The following is a 21,320-nucleotide window of genomic DNA, read 5'->3' on the forward strand; positions in this document are numbered from 1 at the left end:
CTCTTTTGTGGAGAGCAAGTATATTTTTCAACTACTTTTTTCTTTTTCTGTTGCTTTTATATTGCTTTCCTTGAAATGAAAGGCAAGCATCAAGTGTTGGTTTTATCCTGTGGCTTCACTTTGGAAATTCTCTATTTCTCCCTGACACCTCCTGAAGTCTGTCTGGTGGCATGTTTCATGGCCAGGTGTTCTGTATGGGAAGGCCATTTTAGTGAAAAGGAGAGAGGATGGTCTATTAAATGAGTGAATGAATAAGTGTGTTGAATTGAAAGAGAATAATTTGTTCTCTCTAATAACTAATGGTCCTCATTATCCCACAGTAAAATGTGTATCATTTTTCTGAAACCCATGTAAGATTATTGCTGTCGGGCTTAAATAAAGCAAAATTTTACTCTTTTCCATCTGTGAATGGAAAAAAAAATACAGTATTACTCTTCTTACACAATAGCCCAATGGGAAACATGGCCACTAAAACTTGGAACTCTTAGCTTTTGTTCTCCAGACCGTAGGTTTTTTCCCTCTCTTGTTCTAGTGAAAGCTCTTTATAGTCTGTGGAGGAAATATTCACAGTATGCTTCAACATCCAAGTAGTCTTCTGTACCTGGAAAAACAGGCTAGTGATAAGAATAGTCTAAAGTTCATCCTGGAATTTCATCTTTTAATAAATTTTTATTTCATGCATAATAGTACTTAGAATTATGTAGTATCTTTCCTCCAATGACCAGTGATTTATATAATAGCTGTCAAGTACATTTCTTCATGATCAGTGGTAAAATTGCAGGCATTTGGCTATCTGGGCAGTTTTCTCATTGATCCTGAGAAAACTACTGATATTTGAAGAATGTGAGAATTTATAATTTAATCTCTGAAAATGGTGCTTAAAACAAGATAACACAGTTAATCCAGTGTCTTCCTGGATTGAATTGCAAAGTAAAAATTCCCTTTTTAAAAATTGGCCCTATACCATACAGGTTACAGAATGTATTTTTTGTCAGTAGGGTCCTGTAATATCCAAGAAATAAGTGCAGGCCAAGCAATGTTGGGTGTGCCTTTGACCGGCCCAGAGAGATAGACCTCCAAAAGATGGTGGTGCAGGGGGAGCAGAATAAGTTGTATAGGTGGTTGGGAATAGGGTATGCCACCAGCGCAGTCTTTGTTGATCTAAGACTCTCGCCTTTTTTAGAATTAAGCTCTTAGAAGAATATACATACATGACCATCATTTGCAAACCTTAAATATTTTCTATACCATAATTAATAAAATTTTAAAAGTAAGATCATACCAGATGCAAAATAGGATATTATCTTGTCAGCTGATAAGAACCATCTCTTCCAGGATGGAGCACCATTCCATCACATCATCAGATGGATCATGCTCCCAGCCTACTTTTGCATTCACTGAGTAGATTAATGTTGAAGACCTGCTGTGCTCAGCATCATAATCGGTACAGTGAAGGAGATGAAGATGAGTAAGCCATGGCACCTTTACTCAAATTATAGCGCAGTCCATTTAGTTAATTTCACTGTCCAGGGAAGTCTAGTGGATAGCACAGTGCATGTCCCAAAAGATGTAAAATAAAGGATTTCAGACACTCAGGGGAAGCAGAGACGACTTGTAGCTGGGGCCACCGGGGAAGAGTTGATGAAAAGTGTTGGCAGTTGAGGCATTATGGGAATGCGCTTTGGAGAGAGAGGCCAGTGTGGACTTGGGAATACTTGCCTTTTCTCACCTCTCATTAGTTCTTCCAGCCTGTTGCTGAATGGCAGGGGCCCCCATCTCCATGGCAGTGACCCATGCCATCTCAGCCACTCTACATGACACACGAAGGCCTGCAGTGACACTGCTCACCTAAGTCAGGCTAAGACCCCTGGGAACTTGGAGCCAAACTGGGGCATGTTTAGGATAATCACTAGCACTAGTATTCTCCTGGCTTTTTGCCATAAGAATTTCCAGGGGAAAATGGGAATTTCATTTATAAGTTAGATCAATTAAAACATTTCTTAACTTTTTTGAGGAATAATTGACAAATATAATTAAATATATTCAAAATGTACAAAGTGATGATTTTATATACATACACATTGTAGAGTGATTACCAAGATCAAGAGCATTAACATATCCATCACCTCATGCAGTTTCCATAGTTAACTCTTCAATGTGGTAAGAATGCTTAAGGTGTACTCTCCGCAACTTTCTTTTTTTCTCAGCAATCTTCAAGTATACAGTGCAGTAGTAGTAACTATAGATCAAGGTTTTTAAAAAGATGCATCATTTTAATTAAGTATACCAAAATTGCACTTACCAACATTGTGTAGCCTATAGAAAAATGGGTAAGATGTAATAGCTGAAAACAGCTGAACACAGCACTATACACATTAAAACTATATCAAATACATATGAATAAGCCTGGAAAGGGTGAAGGTGGTAAATTATAGCTTCCTTCTTGAAGAAGTAATATTCTCATTAAAAATAAGATAGTTTTTACAAAATTAGAAGAAAACATGCTTAAACAACTACTAACTTATAGAAAGCAGTTTCTTGGTACCTCCAGCCTGGCTCCTATCTCCCCCCACTCATACTTATCAACATAGCTGTGGAGAAGAGAACTTTGTTATAGGAGCAACAATCCTTGTTCTCTTATTTTGTGCTATTTTATTTTCCAAGCATTTTTTTTTTAGCACACACTTACCATCTTCTCAGGTTTAAAAATAGGAACGAAAATACTCCCAAAGTTTTTTCCTGCCCAAAGGTACATATTTCATTAAGTTAAAATTCACATTTAAAGCTATCATCAAGGGCATTAAAATGTTTGTGTGAGGTAATGAGGGTGCTGCACATCAGGATTTTTTTTCCTGTCAAGATTTTGGAAGTTACCTTCTGCAGGACAGTTAGAATCTTGGGAGTTTATTTAACCCAAAGGCTTGGCTATTATTTTTTTTTAAATACTCGGAAGTTTTCCTTTGTGTTATGGAGAGATTTACTGTTGCTATGAAAGGCAGGTGTCTGCCACTTGTATGGTCAGTTGTGTATCTTGAAATTAGATCCACAGTATTCTTAAAATGTTTTTTATGGAAACTTCAAAATGTGTTCAGTAGTAGAGAGAATTACATAAGAAGTCCTCAGGTGCTCATGACCCAGCTTCAGCAGTCTGCAGCTGTGGACAATCTTATTCCTCTTTCCACCTGCTCCAATTTTTTTGAAGTAAATACTAGATGCCATATAATTTTACCTGTAAATAATGCATTTTACATTTCTAAAAGACAAGGATTCCCCCTTTCTAGCATAACTACAATAGTACTATCACTAGTGTAAAAAAAAAAAAAAGCCCAGGGATGCCTGGGTGGCTCAGTGGTTGAGCATCTGCCTTTGGCTCAGGGCATGATCCACAGGTCCGGGATCAAGTCCCTCATTGGGCTCCCTGTATGGAGCCTGCTTCTCCCTCTGCCTCTCTGTGTGTCTCTCATGAATAAATAAATAAAATCTTTTTTTTAAAAAGCCCCACAATTGCTTCATTTCATCAAATATCTAATAAGCATTCTCATTCCCTGATTATATTAAGGGTGCGCTTCTTTTTAAAAGCTCCCTATTTAAAAAAAAAAAAACTCCCTGTTTGAATTGGAATCTAATCAGGGGCCATATGATAGTTAATTTCCTTTTTAAAATTCATCCTTCTGATTTACTTGTTAAGAAACTTGGTGGGCGGGGTGATGGGGGAGGTGTCCTATACAATTTCCCTTATTCTGGGGTTTACCAGTTGCATCATCCTGGTATCTTTTAACATGTTCCTCTGTCTCCTGTATTTTCTGTAAAGTGGTAATTAGAACTAAAGACCATATTTAATTCAGTTTCTTTTAGTTTTTGCTATTACTGCTTCCTGGGTGATGGTGTGCACATCTCTGAGGAGGTACTTAATGTCTGGTTAAAATCAAACACATTTGGACACAAACTCACAGGTATATCATAAATATTTAGTACTCATTTTCTCACGGTTTTCAACCTGAACTTTCTGGTAGTATACTTTCGGAAAAGCACACAAAACCTAACAGAACATCTTGATGAATTTTTACAAAGTAAACACACACCATTGTAGTCATCCCTGAGCTCAAGAAACCTGTATTATTACATCCCCATAACCCCCCTCATGCCGCCTCCTAGAAACTATCCTCTACTCTCCCCAGAAAATTAAAATTCTAATTCCTTACATCAATGATGAGGTTTTCTTATTTTTGGACATGACATAAATTGTCTTTGCTCTTTGTGTGTGGCTACTTTCATTTGTATTCTGTTTGTTAGATTTTTATTCATGTGGTTGTACTTCCTTTATGTATGGTATTTCACTGTACCAACATACCACACTTGATGACTATCTAGTGTAGGTGCACCTATGGGTTGTTTCCACAATTGGATGATTAGGAATAGTGCTATTCTGAGCATTCTTGCACATTCCTTCTCTTGAACAGTTGCATTATTTCTGTTGGATATATACTTAGGAGAATTGCCAGGGCCCCGGGGGACATGTATGTTCAGCTTTAGTACTACTAATTTTCCAAAGTGGTTCGACTGATTTATACTCCATACTATCAGTGTATAAGCGCTCCACGTTCTCATCAGCACTTAATGTTTTGTGTTTTCTTCGTTTAATGTGGCGGTATAACATTGTGATTTTAATTTACATTTCTTTGATGACAAATGAAGTTGAGCCCCTGTTCACATCCTTATTGACCATTTGAGGATCTCCTTTTGTGGGGTGCCTGGTGAGGTCTTCATATACTTTTCTATTGAGTTGTCTTTTTCTTAACTGATTTGCAAGCATACCTTATACATTCTAAGTATGTGTCCTTGGTAATATATGTCATAAACATCTTCTATTTAGCATGCTTTTTTTCAAGTGTAACTTAAAACAAAATGCTACTATCTTAAGAGTATCGTACATTCTGTTTATCAAATCACAAAACTTTTCTATCAACCCAAAATGTTCCCTTCTTTTCCTTTCCATTCAATATCCCTCTCACAAAAGAAATCACTCATCTGATTTCTCTGACCATAAGTTAATTCTGCCTAGTGTAGAATTTTATATAAGTAATTTTCTACAGTGTATACTTTTTTGTGTTCAGCTTTTTTTCACTTAGCATAGCACTTGTGAGATTTATCCATCTTGTGGCATTTATCAATGCTCATTCTTTTTCATTGCTGAGTAGTACTCCATGGTAGATCATACCAGTTTATTTTTTCATTCTCCTGTTGATGGTCGTCTGGATTGTTTCCAATTTCTGGTTATTATGAATAAAACTGCTATGAAAATTCTTGTACACCGCTTTTTATGGATGTGGCATTCACCTTTTAACAATTCATTAAGCATTTTTCTCTTAATCATACTAAACAGTTTGTCTGTTGTTCTCTAAGAAATCCAGACACATGAAAGCCTGGATTCCTGCAAAAGATAAATGATTCATTTCCTAAAAGAAATTTTTAGAAAACAATTTCATAATAAGATTCTATTACTAGTAGCTTAAGTAATTATTATAAGTAACTTCTTGGGGATATCAGTTTCTCTCTTTGCTCATTTGGAGTTTCATTCATATGGATTTTTCCTACTTCCTCACTTGTACAGTTGTATATAATTAGTCTTACCGTAGTTATTTGCATTTGCACTAATAAAGATCTTGTCTTTTGAAGGAAGAAAATTACTTGGTCCAATGCATCAGCCTCTCAACTGAATGCCTTAAATTCAGAACAGTTTAAATAATCCTTGGGAATGGGGGCAAGTGAACATTCTAAAAACTGGTATAGCTTACAATGTTTAGAAAGTACCTGGTACAAAAATTAATTTTGTGCTACATGTCACATTGGAGGTGTGTGTGTGTTATAAGAATCTGGTGATCTTAAGTAAAAAACAGCACTGCTGAACTCATCCACTCCAATGCCTATGATATTACTTTCTATAAATACTTTCTGAAACATTAGAGCTTTGATCTTGTTGCCAAAATGTGAGATCCTATAAATTTTCTAATTATAAATGACAGTATTTTAATTTCATTTCATTTTCCCTCTGTCCTCCCCATCCCACTCCCAAGCCCCCTCCAACATGATATGACTCTATTACTACAAGTCACAAGATTGAATTAAAGCACACATCATTCCTGCTTATTGCAGGGAGAACCACAGCTGCTCTTTGCCCAGATAACTAGTGTGAGACCCAAGTAGGCTATTCTTTGCTTTATTCTGTACTGGATCAAATGATTGAAGTTACCTGTCAAAAGCTAGGCTAATAAAAGTGGAAGTTCCTTTACTCAAATAGGGCATAAAGTTTGTTTCTTTAAGCCAGTTGTTCAGAGAAAGCTCTTAGTAGAAGAGATACAGAAGTTGGAATTCAGTTTTGTGTCTCTTCTTCAAAGTAATGTGATTACTTACTGTATGGTGAACAGTTTAATGTAGGTGTATATATGACACCTTTGATCATAAAGATTTTGCTTTAATGTTTTTTCCAACAAAAGTGTTTAATTTTAGAGGGACAGTAATTAAAATTGCAGTTCCATGTAGCAGCTCTATTTTGCACATTTAAAAATTTAGAATCTACCTCTAGGTGGCAGCACCAGATACTTTTTTCCTGTTTCACTAGACCTTAATGAGTTATGGTATAAGCAGTAAAACTTTTAAGTCTCCCAAAACTTTAAAATAAGCTGCTTGTTGCCAATTCCATGAGGATTTGGAAACACTAATTCCTACGTAATGGAATAGAGTATGTTTGGGGCTTGTTTAAGCCTAGTTTTTGACCTTTAAAAGAAAGATTCCAGCAGCAGTGATCCTTATTTTTTAACATGATGTTATATGTTTTCATAAAAAGATTTAAGTTAGCCCTCTGTGATTTGTCTGTTGAACTTCTAATTGTGCTCCCAAGAAAATTACTTTTTTATAACATTTTTGTATCTAAGTAACTTGGACAAGAATCATTAGATACCTAATATTTTAAAGTAATTATAGTGTCCCCTCCTGTTATATTTTTAAAATTTAACATTGATCTATGACCAAGAATGCTGAGATGAAACCCCTTCTCTTAAAAAAAATCAGCATGGGAATAAATCTGAAGTAATTAGCTATGCCACTTGGCTTTATTATTGCCATGAGCAGATAAGGGTTGTTTGTAGAATTGAACATTAAAATAGACATTTTATAAGGCCTGGTTTTTTTTCATGACTTTTGGACCCTTGTTGGGCATTTCCCCATAAGTAGTCAGAGGGCCCTTGTCCTCTTTTGGCTTACTTGTTAGGCAGGTTCCCATGAAACTTCAGGTACACTAAGTAGGTGGAGGCTGGTAGGGTAGCCTAGAGAGCTTTCGTTGCTTCCTTGTTATAGGTTGGCTGTTTGTGGGTATGTGCAAAACCAGTGTTGTTTCGTTCCTGGATTTTTGGATTGTGGAAGAAGTCTGCAGTTGAGAAAACCTTTGCCTACTGTTTTTCTTTTTCCTTACTTTTTGAATAGTATTGGCCTGAGAAATTGATGAATCATCATACTGTCAGAGAAAAAGTGAAGTTCTTTCTCATAGTTCTTGATGAAGCAAGGCATTTTGTGAATACTGTTGGATTCACAAATAGAGTTTCAGGAATTTGTAACAGTTACCCTCAGTACAGAAAAGAAATGGCTTCATTTACAGATGTGGCCTCTCTCACTCATTTTCTCTGCCCCCCCCATCTTTATTATTAAATTTTTTAAAGATTTTATTTATTTATTCATGAGACACAGAGAGAGAGGCAGAGACACAGGCAGAGGAAGAAGCAGGCTCCATGCAGGGAGCCTGATGTGGGACTCGATCCCCGAACTCGAGGATCATGCCCTGGGCTGAAGTCGGCACTAAACCGCTGAGCCACCCGGGCTTCCCCCCACCCCCCACCCTGTCTTTAAATGGGATGGTATATATTCCCACACTCTTCATGAATTTACTCTCTCTCTTAGGGGTTAGGTAATTTGTAAAATAAAAATGTATAGTGACTCTCAGGGCCAAGTTACCTTGGCTACAGTAAATTATGTCACTAATAAACAAGAATATTTTTTCAAATTGCTTTTAATGTGTACTTTTTTTTGTTGTGTGATCATATTAGGAAATTCTCATTTTGATCAACTCCTACAAAGAACAGCTATTAACTTGCTGTGTAGTGTGAACATGTGTTCCATATATTTTTCCAAATGCGTAATCTTGAGTGAATATCATTTAGATTTAATTATGTTCATCCACTATTTTATTTTTTCATTCATACAATATTTATTACATGCTTATTACATGCTGGGTATCACTGAAAGGGGTTTGTCCTCTTATGTCTAATTTAAACTTCAAAAGTGCCTGGTCAGTGACACTACCTCCATTTTGTAGGTGAGAAAATTGTGACTCATAGTCTCTGTCTTTTTATTCTTTGTTTGGCACCTTTTCACCATGTCACTCAGCCTCAAGTGTAGGTGTCACTTGAAAATTGACCAAATAGAGTTTAGGATCTTGTCACTGAGTTCTGAATACATCTATACATCTGTTTATCTACCTATGCAGCTATTGATAGAATTAAAACGGTTTTCACATATTCTTGGTATTTGAATTTTTTGCTCAGTGACTTTTATATTGCTTATTTACCTTTATGCTAAAATAAATATGATAGCTTTCCTTAGAGTTCTTAGAGCCTAGAATTTTTAGGGATGGCTAAAAGATGATGTCAGAAACATATTTTAAGATACCGTGTATATTAATTACCTTTAAGTGTAAATCCAAATAGTATATTTTGACAGATAGGCTTTGACCAAAAGTAAATAAAATTGGCCAGCCTAAAAATGTTTCTTTTCTTTAAATAGTTTGTGGAGATGAGATAGGATAAACTACCTCAATGTATCGATTGATTTCTTGTGTTATTTTGATTGAAATATGGATGGTATATTTTGTTTCAAGATTGTTGGGAATGTTTTGGCCTATAGAATCTGTAGATCCATTGTTTTTGCACATATTTTAAATTTCTGAATTCAGAACACCAAAAAACCATGTTGCGTTTTTCTCGGATGCTGCTACTGAATTTTAACCACTGAATTAGATTGCACCCTACATGCTGTTAACTACTGAGCCAAGATGGAATCGACCATTGCATTGAAATCAGGGTTAGCAGTTGTATCTACACTTGAAGGAGTTATAATAGCATTGGACTTGTTTTCTTTAATGGGATTTTTATTCTCTATTTTCAGTTTTAATCGTGAAACTTTGATTTTAAGAGATTTCTTAATAACATTGCACATTCATTTGAGATTCTCACTGGAACTGTAAAACCATCCTATAGAAATAGTTGCTTCTGAACCCAAACATCTGGGGGCATATCTGCTTTGTGTTAGTGAAGCTGGCTTGTTTTATTTAATAAAGTGATCTTTTGTAAAAAGAGAAGTCAGTTGTCCATGTGATGTGAGCCTTTATCTTGAGTTCAAATGGTTGTGTATATGTGTGCATGAATTTAAAATTATTCCTTTGTGAGGGTTTTTTTTTTCCTTTGGGGTCTTTATCACATATGGAAATTCAAATAATTGTACCTTTGTGGATTTGTTTTTTCTTTAACATTAACAGGACTCGACCCCACCCAATTTAGAGTTCATCATTATCATAAGGATGAGGAGAATGATGCCCTACTTGGTGGCCCAGCACAGCTCACTGATGAGGAGAAATACAGGGACTGTGAAAGATTCAAATGCCCATGCCCCACATGTGGAACAGAAAATATATACGATAGTGTCTTGGATGGTTCGGTTAGTTTCTTTTTGTTTCTTTTCTTCATTTTGTTAACCAACTACTGTAGAGGCCTTTCCTTCCCACTGTATGTATGGAAAGGGAGGAAAATGTTGCTTTCATGTGTTTAAAGAATTTTAGCATCGTATGAATTCTGCCTTTGCGACTTTATTTCTGCTAGAAAACTCTTAGTATATGGTGCTTGCATATTGTTTTTGGCTTCCTAGAGTGGTTATTTGGCCTTGGTTTTTAAATGGAATCTCTTAAAAATTCTAAAGTATCTTAAAGTATTTTTTTATTGTAATTCCTTAATTAGTAACTTGTATTTCCCCACTCCCAGCTCCAATTTATCAAGACTTAGAGCAATATTTGCCTTTATCTTAAATCAAGTTAATGGGAACTAAGTGTTTTTGGAAAGTTTTTGTTTATCTTTACACATCCCACTTGCCTCCTTTTTGACTAAGGTACTCTGATTATCTTTTCTGCTGTCTTTGCATGTCAGACATTAAAAAAGTCACAGGGAGACATTCCTCTCAAGAAGTACTGCCAAAAAAATGTATCATTGACCTTGGATCAGAACTTGAAACTTAGCCAATTTACTTGATTCAACTGCAGTGTTATACATGTACTAGCCATTGGCAAATGAGTAGGCAGCAGAACTGTGTAAAACCTTGAAACTGAAAGGAAATACATCCTTTATCTAAATTAAAAGTAATTATTTTAAGTTAATTTGGACAAACAGCAGATGTTTTGCATTTTTTTGAATCAAAACAAAGCAGTCTTTGGAAGCAAGTGCAAGGAAGAGGCAGACACAGATCAGCAGTACTTGCTAAATCCTTGAGTTTTGCTTCATTACAGCTGTAAATAAGATAGTTAATTGCATGGAGGCTTGACGACTTGCAGATGGGCTAACTGTGGAAGAGCCGATGTCAAGCTCTAAAATCTCTTCCACCTGGAATTGCTTAGTGTGGCGGGTAGGGTTATGTACCAGATTGGAGCAGGAAACCAAGATGTTTAAGTATCAAGAAGGAAAACAAATGCTCCAGAAACCCCAACAATTTTCCTATATATTCTATTTGCTTTGTTTTGTTTTTGTTTAAAACAAAACAAAACAAGAGGTTTTTTTTTCCCCCCGCCCACTAATAGTTAATTCTTTCAAATTTCTACTCTTCTTGCCTTCCCTTCCCCCAAATAATTTTCATTTGAGGGGGTAGTGGAGAGGGAGAATTACAGAAATTTTAGATTTTCTAAGGGGACAATAAGTGATTGCTTTCTGGTGTAGTACTTAATTTTTAGGCTTCATCTTAAAATTAAGTTGCCAATATGAAAGGAAAGTAATGTCATTAGTACGCTTGCTCTGTCTTCAAGTTTGGAATGAGTAAGTACAATTTTAAAACTCTGATCAATATCTCTGAGAAGAATGTTTATTTCCAATGGTGTGACTTCACTGGTATTTTTAGAGGGAAAATTATTTCATCCCTAAGGTCTGTCATATATTGGATGTAAAAACAGAAGTGATTTCAGGGTTTTCCCTTCGACTTGTATTCCATTTTATGATGGCCAAGAGGCAGGAGGTTCGTGTGACTAAGGGGATCCTCGAGAGGACAGTAGTTGAAAAAATAGGGTTAAAAACTCAATAATGAAACGAATTAAGAATATTGCACACCAGGAGAGCATGTTAGTTTTTAAGCACAAAAAAACCTTTGCTAGCCTTGCAGTAACCCTTTGTGTATTTGTCTGTTCTGGCTTCTGTAGGGAACTGATGTGGAGCCCAGCTTGTATCGCTGCAGCAACATTGATTGTAAGGCTTCACCTTTGACCTCTGTGGTACAGCTGAGCAACAAATTGATCATGGACATTAGACGTTGCATTAAAAAATACTATGAAGTAAGTATCCACGATGAGTTTCTTACATATGGGGCTTACTTAGGTTTGGTTCTTGTTCTAAAATAAAACAGTATGGTTTTGTATTCCTGGTTTTTATGAAACTAAAATTCTTAGAAGACTTTGCAGGAAAGGCATTTTATTTTCTATTGGATATCTCTTTCATTAAATGAGCAGTATTTTAAATACTGAATTTTTGCTTTAAAGAAAAATGAGAATATAATCAGGAAATATTTTAGTTTATTGTTACCTGAGTAAGACTAAATTAAGTGGTCACTCAGATCTTTGACCAGAGGAGAAAAAAATCAATATTGCCTGTCTTTGGCAAGTAGAGTCATAACATCATGTGTGGTGATTTTAATAACTGCCCACAGGTTAAGACTTTTTGTGGTAATCTAAACCATTACTTGGTTGTGTTGTCCAAGGAAATGAAAATAAACATTTTTTAAAGATTTATTTATTTATTTTGAGAGAGAGAATAAAAGTGGGAGGGGCAGAGGGAAACAGAGAGAGAATATCAAGCAGTGGAGAGAGACACACACACACACACACACAAAAGCCCAGAGCCTGACACAGGGCTCAATATCAAGACCTGAGCCAGTTGGACGCATAACCGATTGCACCACTCAGGCTCCCATAAGCGTTTTTTAACTTTAAATGCAATGCAATTTGTCTGGCATTTTAAAGAGACTGCCTAATTTTTATAAGTATATACTAAAAATGTTAGAAAAGTGAGTGAGCAGTCTGCATTAGAAAGAAGGCCTTTTTTCAAAGCATTTATTTTGGTTTTAACATATAGGGATGAGGGGTTTTTTTTTTCTCAAAACTTAAAATTGAAGAAACCACATGCTTCTCATTTGATTTTTCTTAGTGTTTATGTCATTTGTCATCTAAACAAAATTCCTATTACATAAAAGCTCAGTGTAACTTATTTAAAGAAGCTACATTGGCAAAGCATTTCCAAAAGCTCAGATTCTATTGGGTAACACCCATGACTTTGATCGGTGTCATCCTTTAATATCTACTTATATTAGTTAACATTTACTACAGCATTTTCTTCTTTAAAAATCGACCTCAGGGATCCCTGGGTGGCTCAGCGGTTTAGGCCTGCCTTCGACCCAGGGCGTGATCCTGGAGTCGTGGGATCAAGTCCCACATCGGACTCCCTGCATGGAGCCTGCTTCTCCCTCTGCCTGTGTCTCTGCCTCTCTCTCTCTCTCATTCTCTCTCTCTCTGTCTCTGTCTCTGTCTCATGAATAATAAATAAAATCTTTAAAAAATTTTTTTTAAAAATCGACCTCATGAAATGAAAATCAATTATTAGATTATTAGGATGAAGAGTAGAAGCATAGAGTTTATTGTGATTTTGGAGTAGGATAATTTGTATTTGTCAAAAACACCCAAGTAGATTTGTCTGAAGGTATTTTAGAAATAATAACTATGACTACATTTTGAGAAATCTGAAGTATTTTAGTGAATAATCCTCTGCTACACTTAATGAACAGTTAGATCAGAATAAAGGTTATCTGTGGGTTCACATTGCACAGTAGATGAAATGTTCAGCACATATAATGTTAGGCCTTTATTTAGCATGAAGAGCCCAAATCAAAACTATTTAGCTCCTCATTTACAGACCTCGTTGAGCAGAGCATGATTCTTGACTCTTGGGAAGAATTCTGAGTTTTCTCTCAGTGTTTAGTCTATCAAAATCTTTACCATGGAAATGTTAATACTAGAGGAAACTCATCTTTTCCTTCTATAAGAAAGGACAATCTGTTATGACTAAGTTGAGAATAGGCAGAAAAGGGATCTTCTGTATAGTTAGAAATATGTTCTAACTGAAAGATTGATTTCTAACTGAATTATATGTGGGGGGGTGGTATGAGTATTTTTCAAGCTAAATAACCTACTTTTAGGCAGCTAGACATTTAACACAAGGTTTCCGTTGTATTTGCTTTAATTGTCTTTTCTACCAGGTATCTCAACAGCAGATAACAGTTTTCCTCTAGTTAAGTGTGCACTGGATTGATTTTTCTATAGGATTTCTTATTAAAGTGCCCAAATACCACTCCTGAAGTTTGAAGCTTGATATGACTCTCCTCAAAATTAGGAACTTATTTCTCTGCTTGCTTATCTTAGTCATATATAATTGGATGGGAGCAAAAGAAATCCATTTATTTGTTCTATGGCCCCATAGTGAACTAATCTCTAAAATTCTCAAGATGAGAGCTTTTATACAGAATGCTCAAACGCCTCTACATTCTACTTCACTGGTAGACTCTTCTCTTTTCTCCTGTCCCCAGATTTAAAGGAACTTTTGCTGGTAGAGGGACGTGGCATTAGAGTTTTCTTTTGTTATTCTGCATCAAGTGATAGTGATGACCGTAAGTTCAGTGTGATATACTGTAGCAATGGCAATCCAGCTAGAGATTAATACACCAACTGTCCTGAAGACAAAGATATTGATAATAAGTACTGAGGTAAAATGACTGTTTTCTGAAATGACCCAAAGAATTTATTCTCATTTCACAATTTAGACAGTACTGGGCATAAAAGTTGTCCCTGGACTGAAAGCAAGAGTCAATGTTGTGTTTCATTTTTGTCTTAACTATCACTGCAGAGGAAGTAGAGCCTACCTTAAGAAAGGAAGGCATCTATTTAGGGAAGGACCTTGAAGAAGACAGTGGAGGAGTATGGTACTTGACCAAACACTATCACCTGCCAAGGAACATAGTTCTAGATCACCAAGAAATCGGGGTGTCAAGAACAAAGGGACAGAAGTTTAGCCTAACACAATATGGTTCTGAACCACTTTTCAAAAAAATACATCATATATCCTGTTAGTTTCTGTCATGAATAAATAGTGCAGATCGAAGAAATGTGATGTAACAAACATTAAAAATTTTGCATATCTGATAATCTGTATCATATATTTTTATATTGGCTCCTTCCATAGGAGACAATTTCTCTCTCTCACCATATAGGAGTGATCGTATCCCTTGAATTCTCATTTCTTAGAACATTTACATTTCAGTGTACATAGAAATACAGAAAGCATCGAGCAAGAAAATTTAGTATATTAATTGCTTTAGGAGGAAAATAGTCTAATACTTTATCCCAAGACTTGATGGGAGCATTGAAAGACTTGGAGGTATCAAAGAAAGCTCTAATTCAAAGTTCATTTTGTGCCCTGGTCCTTGTTGGTTCCTCTACACAAAGTTGAAATTGAACTGGTATTTTTTGAAAATCATAAAAAGGCCATGTAAAGACTGTATCTCTAAGCTTTGAAGGATGTTTTTGAAAGACTCAATTTTACAGTGAAAAATTGATATGTGTTTCTTTTCCCCTTAAATTCTGTTCCAGAAGAGCAAATAGACACACACGCACGCACACACACACAAAAAGAGAGAAACACTAGCTAATCTAAATTGGGAAATGAAGAGGGCTTTTTTTAAGCATGAAAATTTCATCATCTTGTCAGCTGGCAGAATGCCTGCTGTGTGGATTCACAAAGGCTAAGAATTACACTTTCATGAAATTTTCCTCACTAACTGCCCTGGTTAATTTGAAAGATAACCCACTGTTCTAATTCATTCCTCAATTGGGCGGTGCAGGTTTTATCTTTGATCTGACAAAGCATTTGTGTTAATCGTTTTGGCCCTCCACTAGACACTCTTGGGATTGTGCTTTTACAATAAATGTGTCTGTGATAGCTCTTTAGTCTATTATACTTACAATAGATCCATAGAACTGGTAATTAATTCTCCACTGCTTTGGAAATGGGAAGAATAGGTGTAGCTCTGTCAAGTGCTGCTGGGAAGTTTGTTTAGCTGGTTCATTTTTGAAGTGTTCCCCTCAGCCGTCCACGAAGCAGCCACCGAGTCTGAGATTGAGTTGCTGTCTACCCCAAAGACTTGCTGATAAATGGAAAATCAGACCCCTCTTGGTACCTGGGAGGGGTTTAGTGGGTCATTTACTTTCCTCTCAAGTACTGTTAGTTATAATATACAGTGAATCTTCATTTTAATACGTAGCCATTTGGTTCTAAGGCTGGATAGTCAACGGAAATATACTCCTAAATTCTCACTGATGGCTTATGCAGGTTTTAGAGTTCTGCTGTGACAAAATATATCCCTCACGAGTGTTGGAGTCTTTCAAGCCACTTGTAAAGGAGCATTACTTATCTCCAGCACTTCACGTTGCTGACCCTCCATCTAGAATACTTAACTCAGTGTCATGCATATGATAAGTGTCCATTAGTTTCTTGGACCAGAAAGTGATGGTTGAATCTCTTGGAAATTTGCTATTGATTATACAATTTCAGAATTTTACTAAAATAAGCTTTCTGAGGACAGGGGCTGTGCTTTCTTCTGTGGCTCATCTGTGATCTCTGCCGCAGCCTGTTGCTCTCTGTAGTGTGTATATTTTAATGGTTAGTAACCAAAGGAACCAACAAATGAAGGTTACACTATCATATGTTTTCTTTATTTTTTTATATGTTTTCTTTAAATTCTTTCTTACACTCCTGTCATACTGGCAGAAGGTTTATCAGTAGTATACAGGATTCTCAGGTAGCACAAAATCCCACAGAATTTTAAGGTCATGAAGGCAGTGACGGAGCCTTTTGTTACTCTGCCTTCCATATGTTAAGTCCCCGATTACTGTTGATTTTATGATATGCTGAGCTCCAACTTCATAGCTCTAATTTGTTTTCTCCCCCAAACATTGTATCAGGCAAAGAGGCACTGACCAGAAATATTTTTATCATGGTTCAAAATCACATTGTGCAGTAAAGTACTCCTTGTCCTGATCCCAGTCTCTCCCTAATGATACAAAGTGGATGCTCACTGTACTACTTTTCTCATTCCAGCTCTTTCCCTGGTCTTTCTCTTTTACTCCTTAAAATATTAATTGTGGCATAAGCTACATTTAAAAAATCTCTTTTGGACCCACTTTTTTGAGGAATTCAAAAAATGACGTCCAATGTCAGCTGCCTCATGATGCAGAGACTTTATTAGGCTCACATATACAAGCACCTAGTGAAGAAGGGAACAATTGACCAGTGATGCTGAGCCTCAGCGTGGTGGCTGTGAGTCCATCTGGAAGATGGCACACATCTGGGAAGTAGAGTGGGATGTTTTGTAGTATGTGAAGAATCCATGTTAAACTTGTTTTTTGTTTTAATCTTGGCAAATAAGTAAAAGCCTGTTAATTTTGGAATGGATATGCATTCCTTGAAAACAAAACTAAGGACAACCATCAAAAATAATGTTAAGGCAGAGATTGAATTGGAGGTATCTTTTATTGAAAGTGCAAGGGAAAAAAAAGAAAGTGCAAGAGAGGCTTGGTGAAATATTGTTTAAAATATTTGCTCCACCAAAATACACAGACAACAGAATCCATGGTGTCCAGCTGTGCTTGATGGAAGAGCATTTCTTGAGGAATACACAGAACTTGATTAATTAATAAATCTGAGAAATGAAAGAGGAAACAGCTCCCTTCCTGCCCCCACCATTCCCACCCACCCTCCCCCATGTAAATCACCAACAGAACTACTCTCATTACTATTGCCTTTCCCTTTTTACGTGTGGCAGTATGTCATGACAGGGCTGTATTGTGCAGGTGGATCTGAGGGTTGTAGAGCCATGCAGTGATGTTCAGTAACTCTCTCCTGGTCTGCTGCAAAGATCTGGTGTTCAATAACCCTCAAAATTTCTCATTTCTTACCTGTGGTGATGCGAGCTGATAGTTTTTTAGGTTAGAGCTTGCAATATGCAGTAGTGTCACAGGTACATTAGTTTGAATAGTTTAAACTCTCGGCACTATTGGAATTATTGTTTATTTCCTTGCCTCTGCATTTATATTTAGAACATTTAAAAAGATTAAATTGGGTTTCTTTTTTGTAAAGACTCTTAACAGCATAATTATAAGTGGTACAGAAGGCATGCAAAGAAGCAGATCTCCACCCCATTCATTCAGCATCACAGGCAGCACAATCCACGCTGCCCAGCAGTGCTCGAAGAAGGATCATTTCTGTAGGAATCCAGAGAACTCATCCTAAATCTCATTACAACGAAACAAAAAGAACATAATGAGAATTTTTCTTTTTGCTCCACACCATTTGACAAGGAAGCCAAGCATAAATTTACATCATGGACATCCATTGCATTTTTTAAATGTGGTATTCTAATATCTAGGCCCGTTGGTGGCTTTTATTGGTGTGCTTTTATTAGTGAATGGCTCATTTTTCTCAGGTATGAATATGAAGCATGCTGATTTTGAGTCAGGTAAACATTGCGCTACTATGCATGCTGTGTTCTCACAGAAAAATTAAAGAAATGGGATTTGGTGATGATTGGAGTAGAATGTCATTGTAAGTAAATTTATTATTGTACAAATCTGAGTGAATAACTGGTCAAATATAGTCCCCTAAAACATGCCAAAAGCAGCTTATCATGGTATGAATATTATCTATTATGAAGGAGTTCTAATAAGTAAATTGGATCAGATATAGCCTTATATGCCACCTGACTTTAATTTTTCGTAGAATAGCCCTTAACTTGTACTCCATAGTTATCACAGTACCTCTTTATCTTTGATTTCATTTCATCTTAACCTTATGGCATGGACCCTGTTTGGGAAGGCTCAGAACCAGAGCATCATCTAGAGGAACTAACAAGGGACCCACACTAAATTCTGAGATGTTCTGACTGCTGGGAACAATGTTGTCTATTAAGGACTGACCCTGAAGCTGCCTGCACAGTATGAGCTCGGGCCACAGCCTCTCCCATGCCCATGTCCTTCCCTGCCTTTGCATATTTTCCCTCCTGAGTTCTTTGGCAGAAGTAGAGGCAGTTATAGCCATGGCCCTTTCCTGTCCTTTCCTTAGGTTCTGAAGGCTTATTAGCATGTGGTTCTGTCAGTTTTCACACTATCCCCTGCTAGCCTAACAATAGACTGTGAAGTTTGTACTTTAGACAGCTAGGTCAGAGTTCCTTTGTACTCATTTGACTATTCTGTAACTTGGGCTAGTTACTGGACTTCCCCAGGCCACAGTTAGCTTATGAAGTGATGATAGTCATGCTACCTGCTGATAAGGTCATAGTGAGGACTGTCTGTGATAATGCATTTAAAGTGCTTAGAAAGGGACACCTGGGTGGCTTAGCAGTTGAGCATCTGCCTTCGGCTCAGGGTGTGATCCCAAGGGTCCGGGGATTGAGTCCCTCATCGGGCTCCCTGCAGGGAATCTGCCTCTCCCTCTGCCTATGGCTCTGCTTCTCTTTCTGTATTTCTCATGAATAAATAAATAAAATCTTTTAAAAAAATGCTTAGAAAGCTCCTGGAGTAAGCACTATTAACACTTGTTACTCCACTCTGAGATATGGTGGATGAACAAGGCTCCACTGGGTTCCAGTGTGTGGTCAGAACTCCCAGAGAGTGAGATCTGGGCTGGGGCCTCCCTGCCCATCCTTCTGAGGTGTCCATCTAGAAGCTTTCGTCATCTCCCTGCTCTCCCTCTCCCATCCGGTGAGAACGATTCTGTACCTTGATGCTTCTTGGCCCTCACTATGGTTTACCTGTGTGGGAATTCCTTTTTCAGTGTTGGTGAATTGGGTCCTGAAGTCAGCCTTAAGAAAGGACATGAAGAAGGGCAGTTTGAGGAAGTGACTAAAAGCAAGGAAAGGATGCTGGGCCTTGACATCTTTGAGGCCCAACACCCAGTATTGTGCCTAACCTGATAGATGCTCAGCAAAACACTATTGAATGGATTCACAATATTCAGTGAGATTGATGCTATCAGGTGACTCTCTCAGGTCACAAATAGCATCAGGCCTGTGACTCTATTTGGGAACTCTAATCCAGAATTCTGCCCATCGTATATGGTAAGCCATCCATTCATGAGTAACAGCTTGCTCGCCATCTTCACTGCAGTCACCCTTTCAGTAGGAGGCCACACAGGCCCCAGGCATTAGCATGGCCAGGTAGGCCAGGCTGCAAGGCTGACTGGAGCAGAAGTCCAGAAAGCTGATTATAGCCCGCCAGCAAAGAGCTAGCCCAGCAGCTGAAGGGAAGCCTGGGATTTCAGCAACTTCTGATACAGTTCGCCTCCTCTGAAGGGAAAATTGGAGGTTTTTTGAAATGCTGAGGAAATGCCATAGGAGTTGTCAAATACCTGAAAACAAGCAGGGAAAAACAGCAAACTGCTTGTGCCAAAACAGTAGAATTCCTTTCTTCAGTGTGATTTCTCTAACCTTGTGTATTTAGGAAAAACTCAACTTGAGGTCTAACTCCAGTCATCTCGAGCTACTGTCTTGTAGTAGAGTAAGAAATTGAACCAGAACAGATTTCATTTAACCTTTCAAAAGTGAGATTTTCACACCGTTGACCTTTTGGACCTCCAGGAGCAAAACAACTCCCTGTTCTCTGCTGCACATGTAAACGAGAGAGGGAGGAGAGCACCTCAGACCATGGCTGTCTCTCTTGTTTGGTCCGCCTAGAAAGTGTACGTTACGGTTCACATGTGCAAATGGGCCCTTTATGGATAGTTTAAAGATACAAATTTCCAGATCAGGCAGTCTGGCTTAGTCTTGTGTTAAAAGTGATAACCATATAACTATTCAGGAGGGAGTTAATTTAGCTGCCTTTCAGAAATATCATAGAAAATTCTCAAAGCCTGGATTCTGAAAAATACTATTAATAAAGATTTGAACACTGGTATTTTCTAATTAATTGGTGTTGGTTTGTTTTGTCCTGTTCAAAATTCATCTGACTCTTGACATTTCCTTCTTTTCAAATTTTCTTTTACTCTCCTGCAGCATATTATAACTCTTAGGGTGGGTGGTTTTGTGGAGTACATTATTCTGCTTGTTTGCTGAAAGGTCCCTGGCCCTATTCACACTGCATAGGTACTCAGGCTCCTTGGCTGTTTGAGAAACTCTTCATGCTTCAAGAAACCTAGATGATTTGCTAGCTCAGCTCTCAGGAACTCTTGGCCAGAGTAGTAGGCCATCAGTCTCCATCCACCAGAAAAGAATGTCCAAGAATCATGCCAGGAAAATAACGAAAAGTGCCCAGGATTTCTCTCCATATGTATACTAAGGATTTAGAAACCATGTGGATGAACTCACAGCTAGTCCTTGGAGGATAACTTCTCTCATCTACAGCTTTTACATCTAGTGATGTTCAAGAGTCACTCCCTTTTAGGCATTGATCAGGAAAGAAAGACCAAAGGAGAACCTAGATTCAAGAAAGGCCTGCTTAAAATTTCATGGCACATTGGATTCTCATACTGATGAGTGTATGTGGTGATGTAGCACAATCGTTTTCAAACCTTTCGGTGTGTGGAACCCTCTACACTCTTAAATTTCTGAGGATGCCAAAGAATTTTCATTTATGTGGGTTTTGTGTATTCATATTTACTAGATTTACATTAAAACTGACACATTTACCAAGTATTATCTCATCTATAAATAACAGTGAACCTACTGTATAACAACATTTATGAAAAATAACTATATTGGGGATCCCTGGGTGGTGCAGCGGTTTGGCGCCTGCCTTTGGCCCAGGGCGCGATCCTGGAGACCTGGGATCGAATCCCACATCGGGCTCCTGGTGCATGGAGCCTGCTTCTCCCTCTGCCTGTGTCTCTGCCTCTCTCTCTCTCTCTGTGTGTGTGTGACTATCATAAATAAAT

The 21,320-nt window shown here is 37.4% G+C and overlaps 1 protein-coding gene across 2 annotated transcripts in view; it reads left to right on the forward strand.

Annotated features, from left to right (window-relative positions):
• The window catches only part of POLA1 (DNA polymerase alpha 1, catalytic subunit), a 310,086-nt gene that overhangs the window by 134,705 nt on the left and 154,061 nt on the right, over nt 1–21,320 (forward strand). For both annotated transcript variants that reach the window (XR_005386198.1, XM_038587111.1), the window contains 2 exons: nt 9,584–9,762; nt 11,498–11,629. Coding sequence is in view for 1 of the 2 variants with exons in the window: in XM_038587111.1 (XP_038443039.1) it covers nt 9,584–9,762; nt 11,498–11,629 (311 nt within the window). In the remaining variant the exon portion in view is untranslated. The remainder of the gene's footprint in view (nt 1–9,583; nt 9,763–11,497; nt 11,630–21,320) is intronic.

This window comes from Canis lupus, chromosome X, assembly GCF_011100685.1.
Source record: "Canis lupus familiaris isolate Mischka breed German Shepherd chromosome X, alternate assembly UU_Cfam_GSD_1.0, whole genome shotgun sequence".
Lineage (NCBI taxonomy): Eukaryota > Metazoa > Chordata > Mammalia > Carnivora > Canidae > Canis > Canis lupus.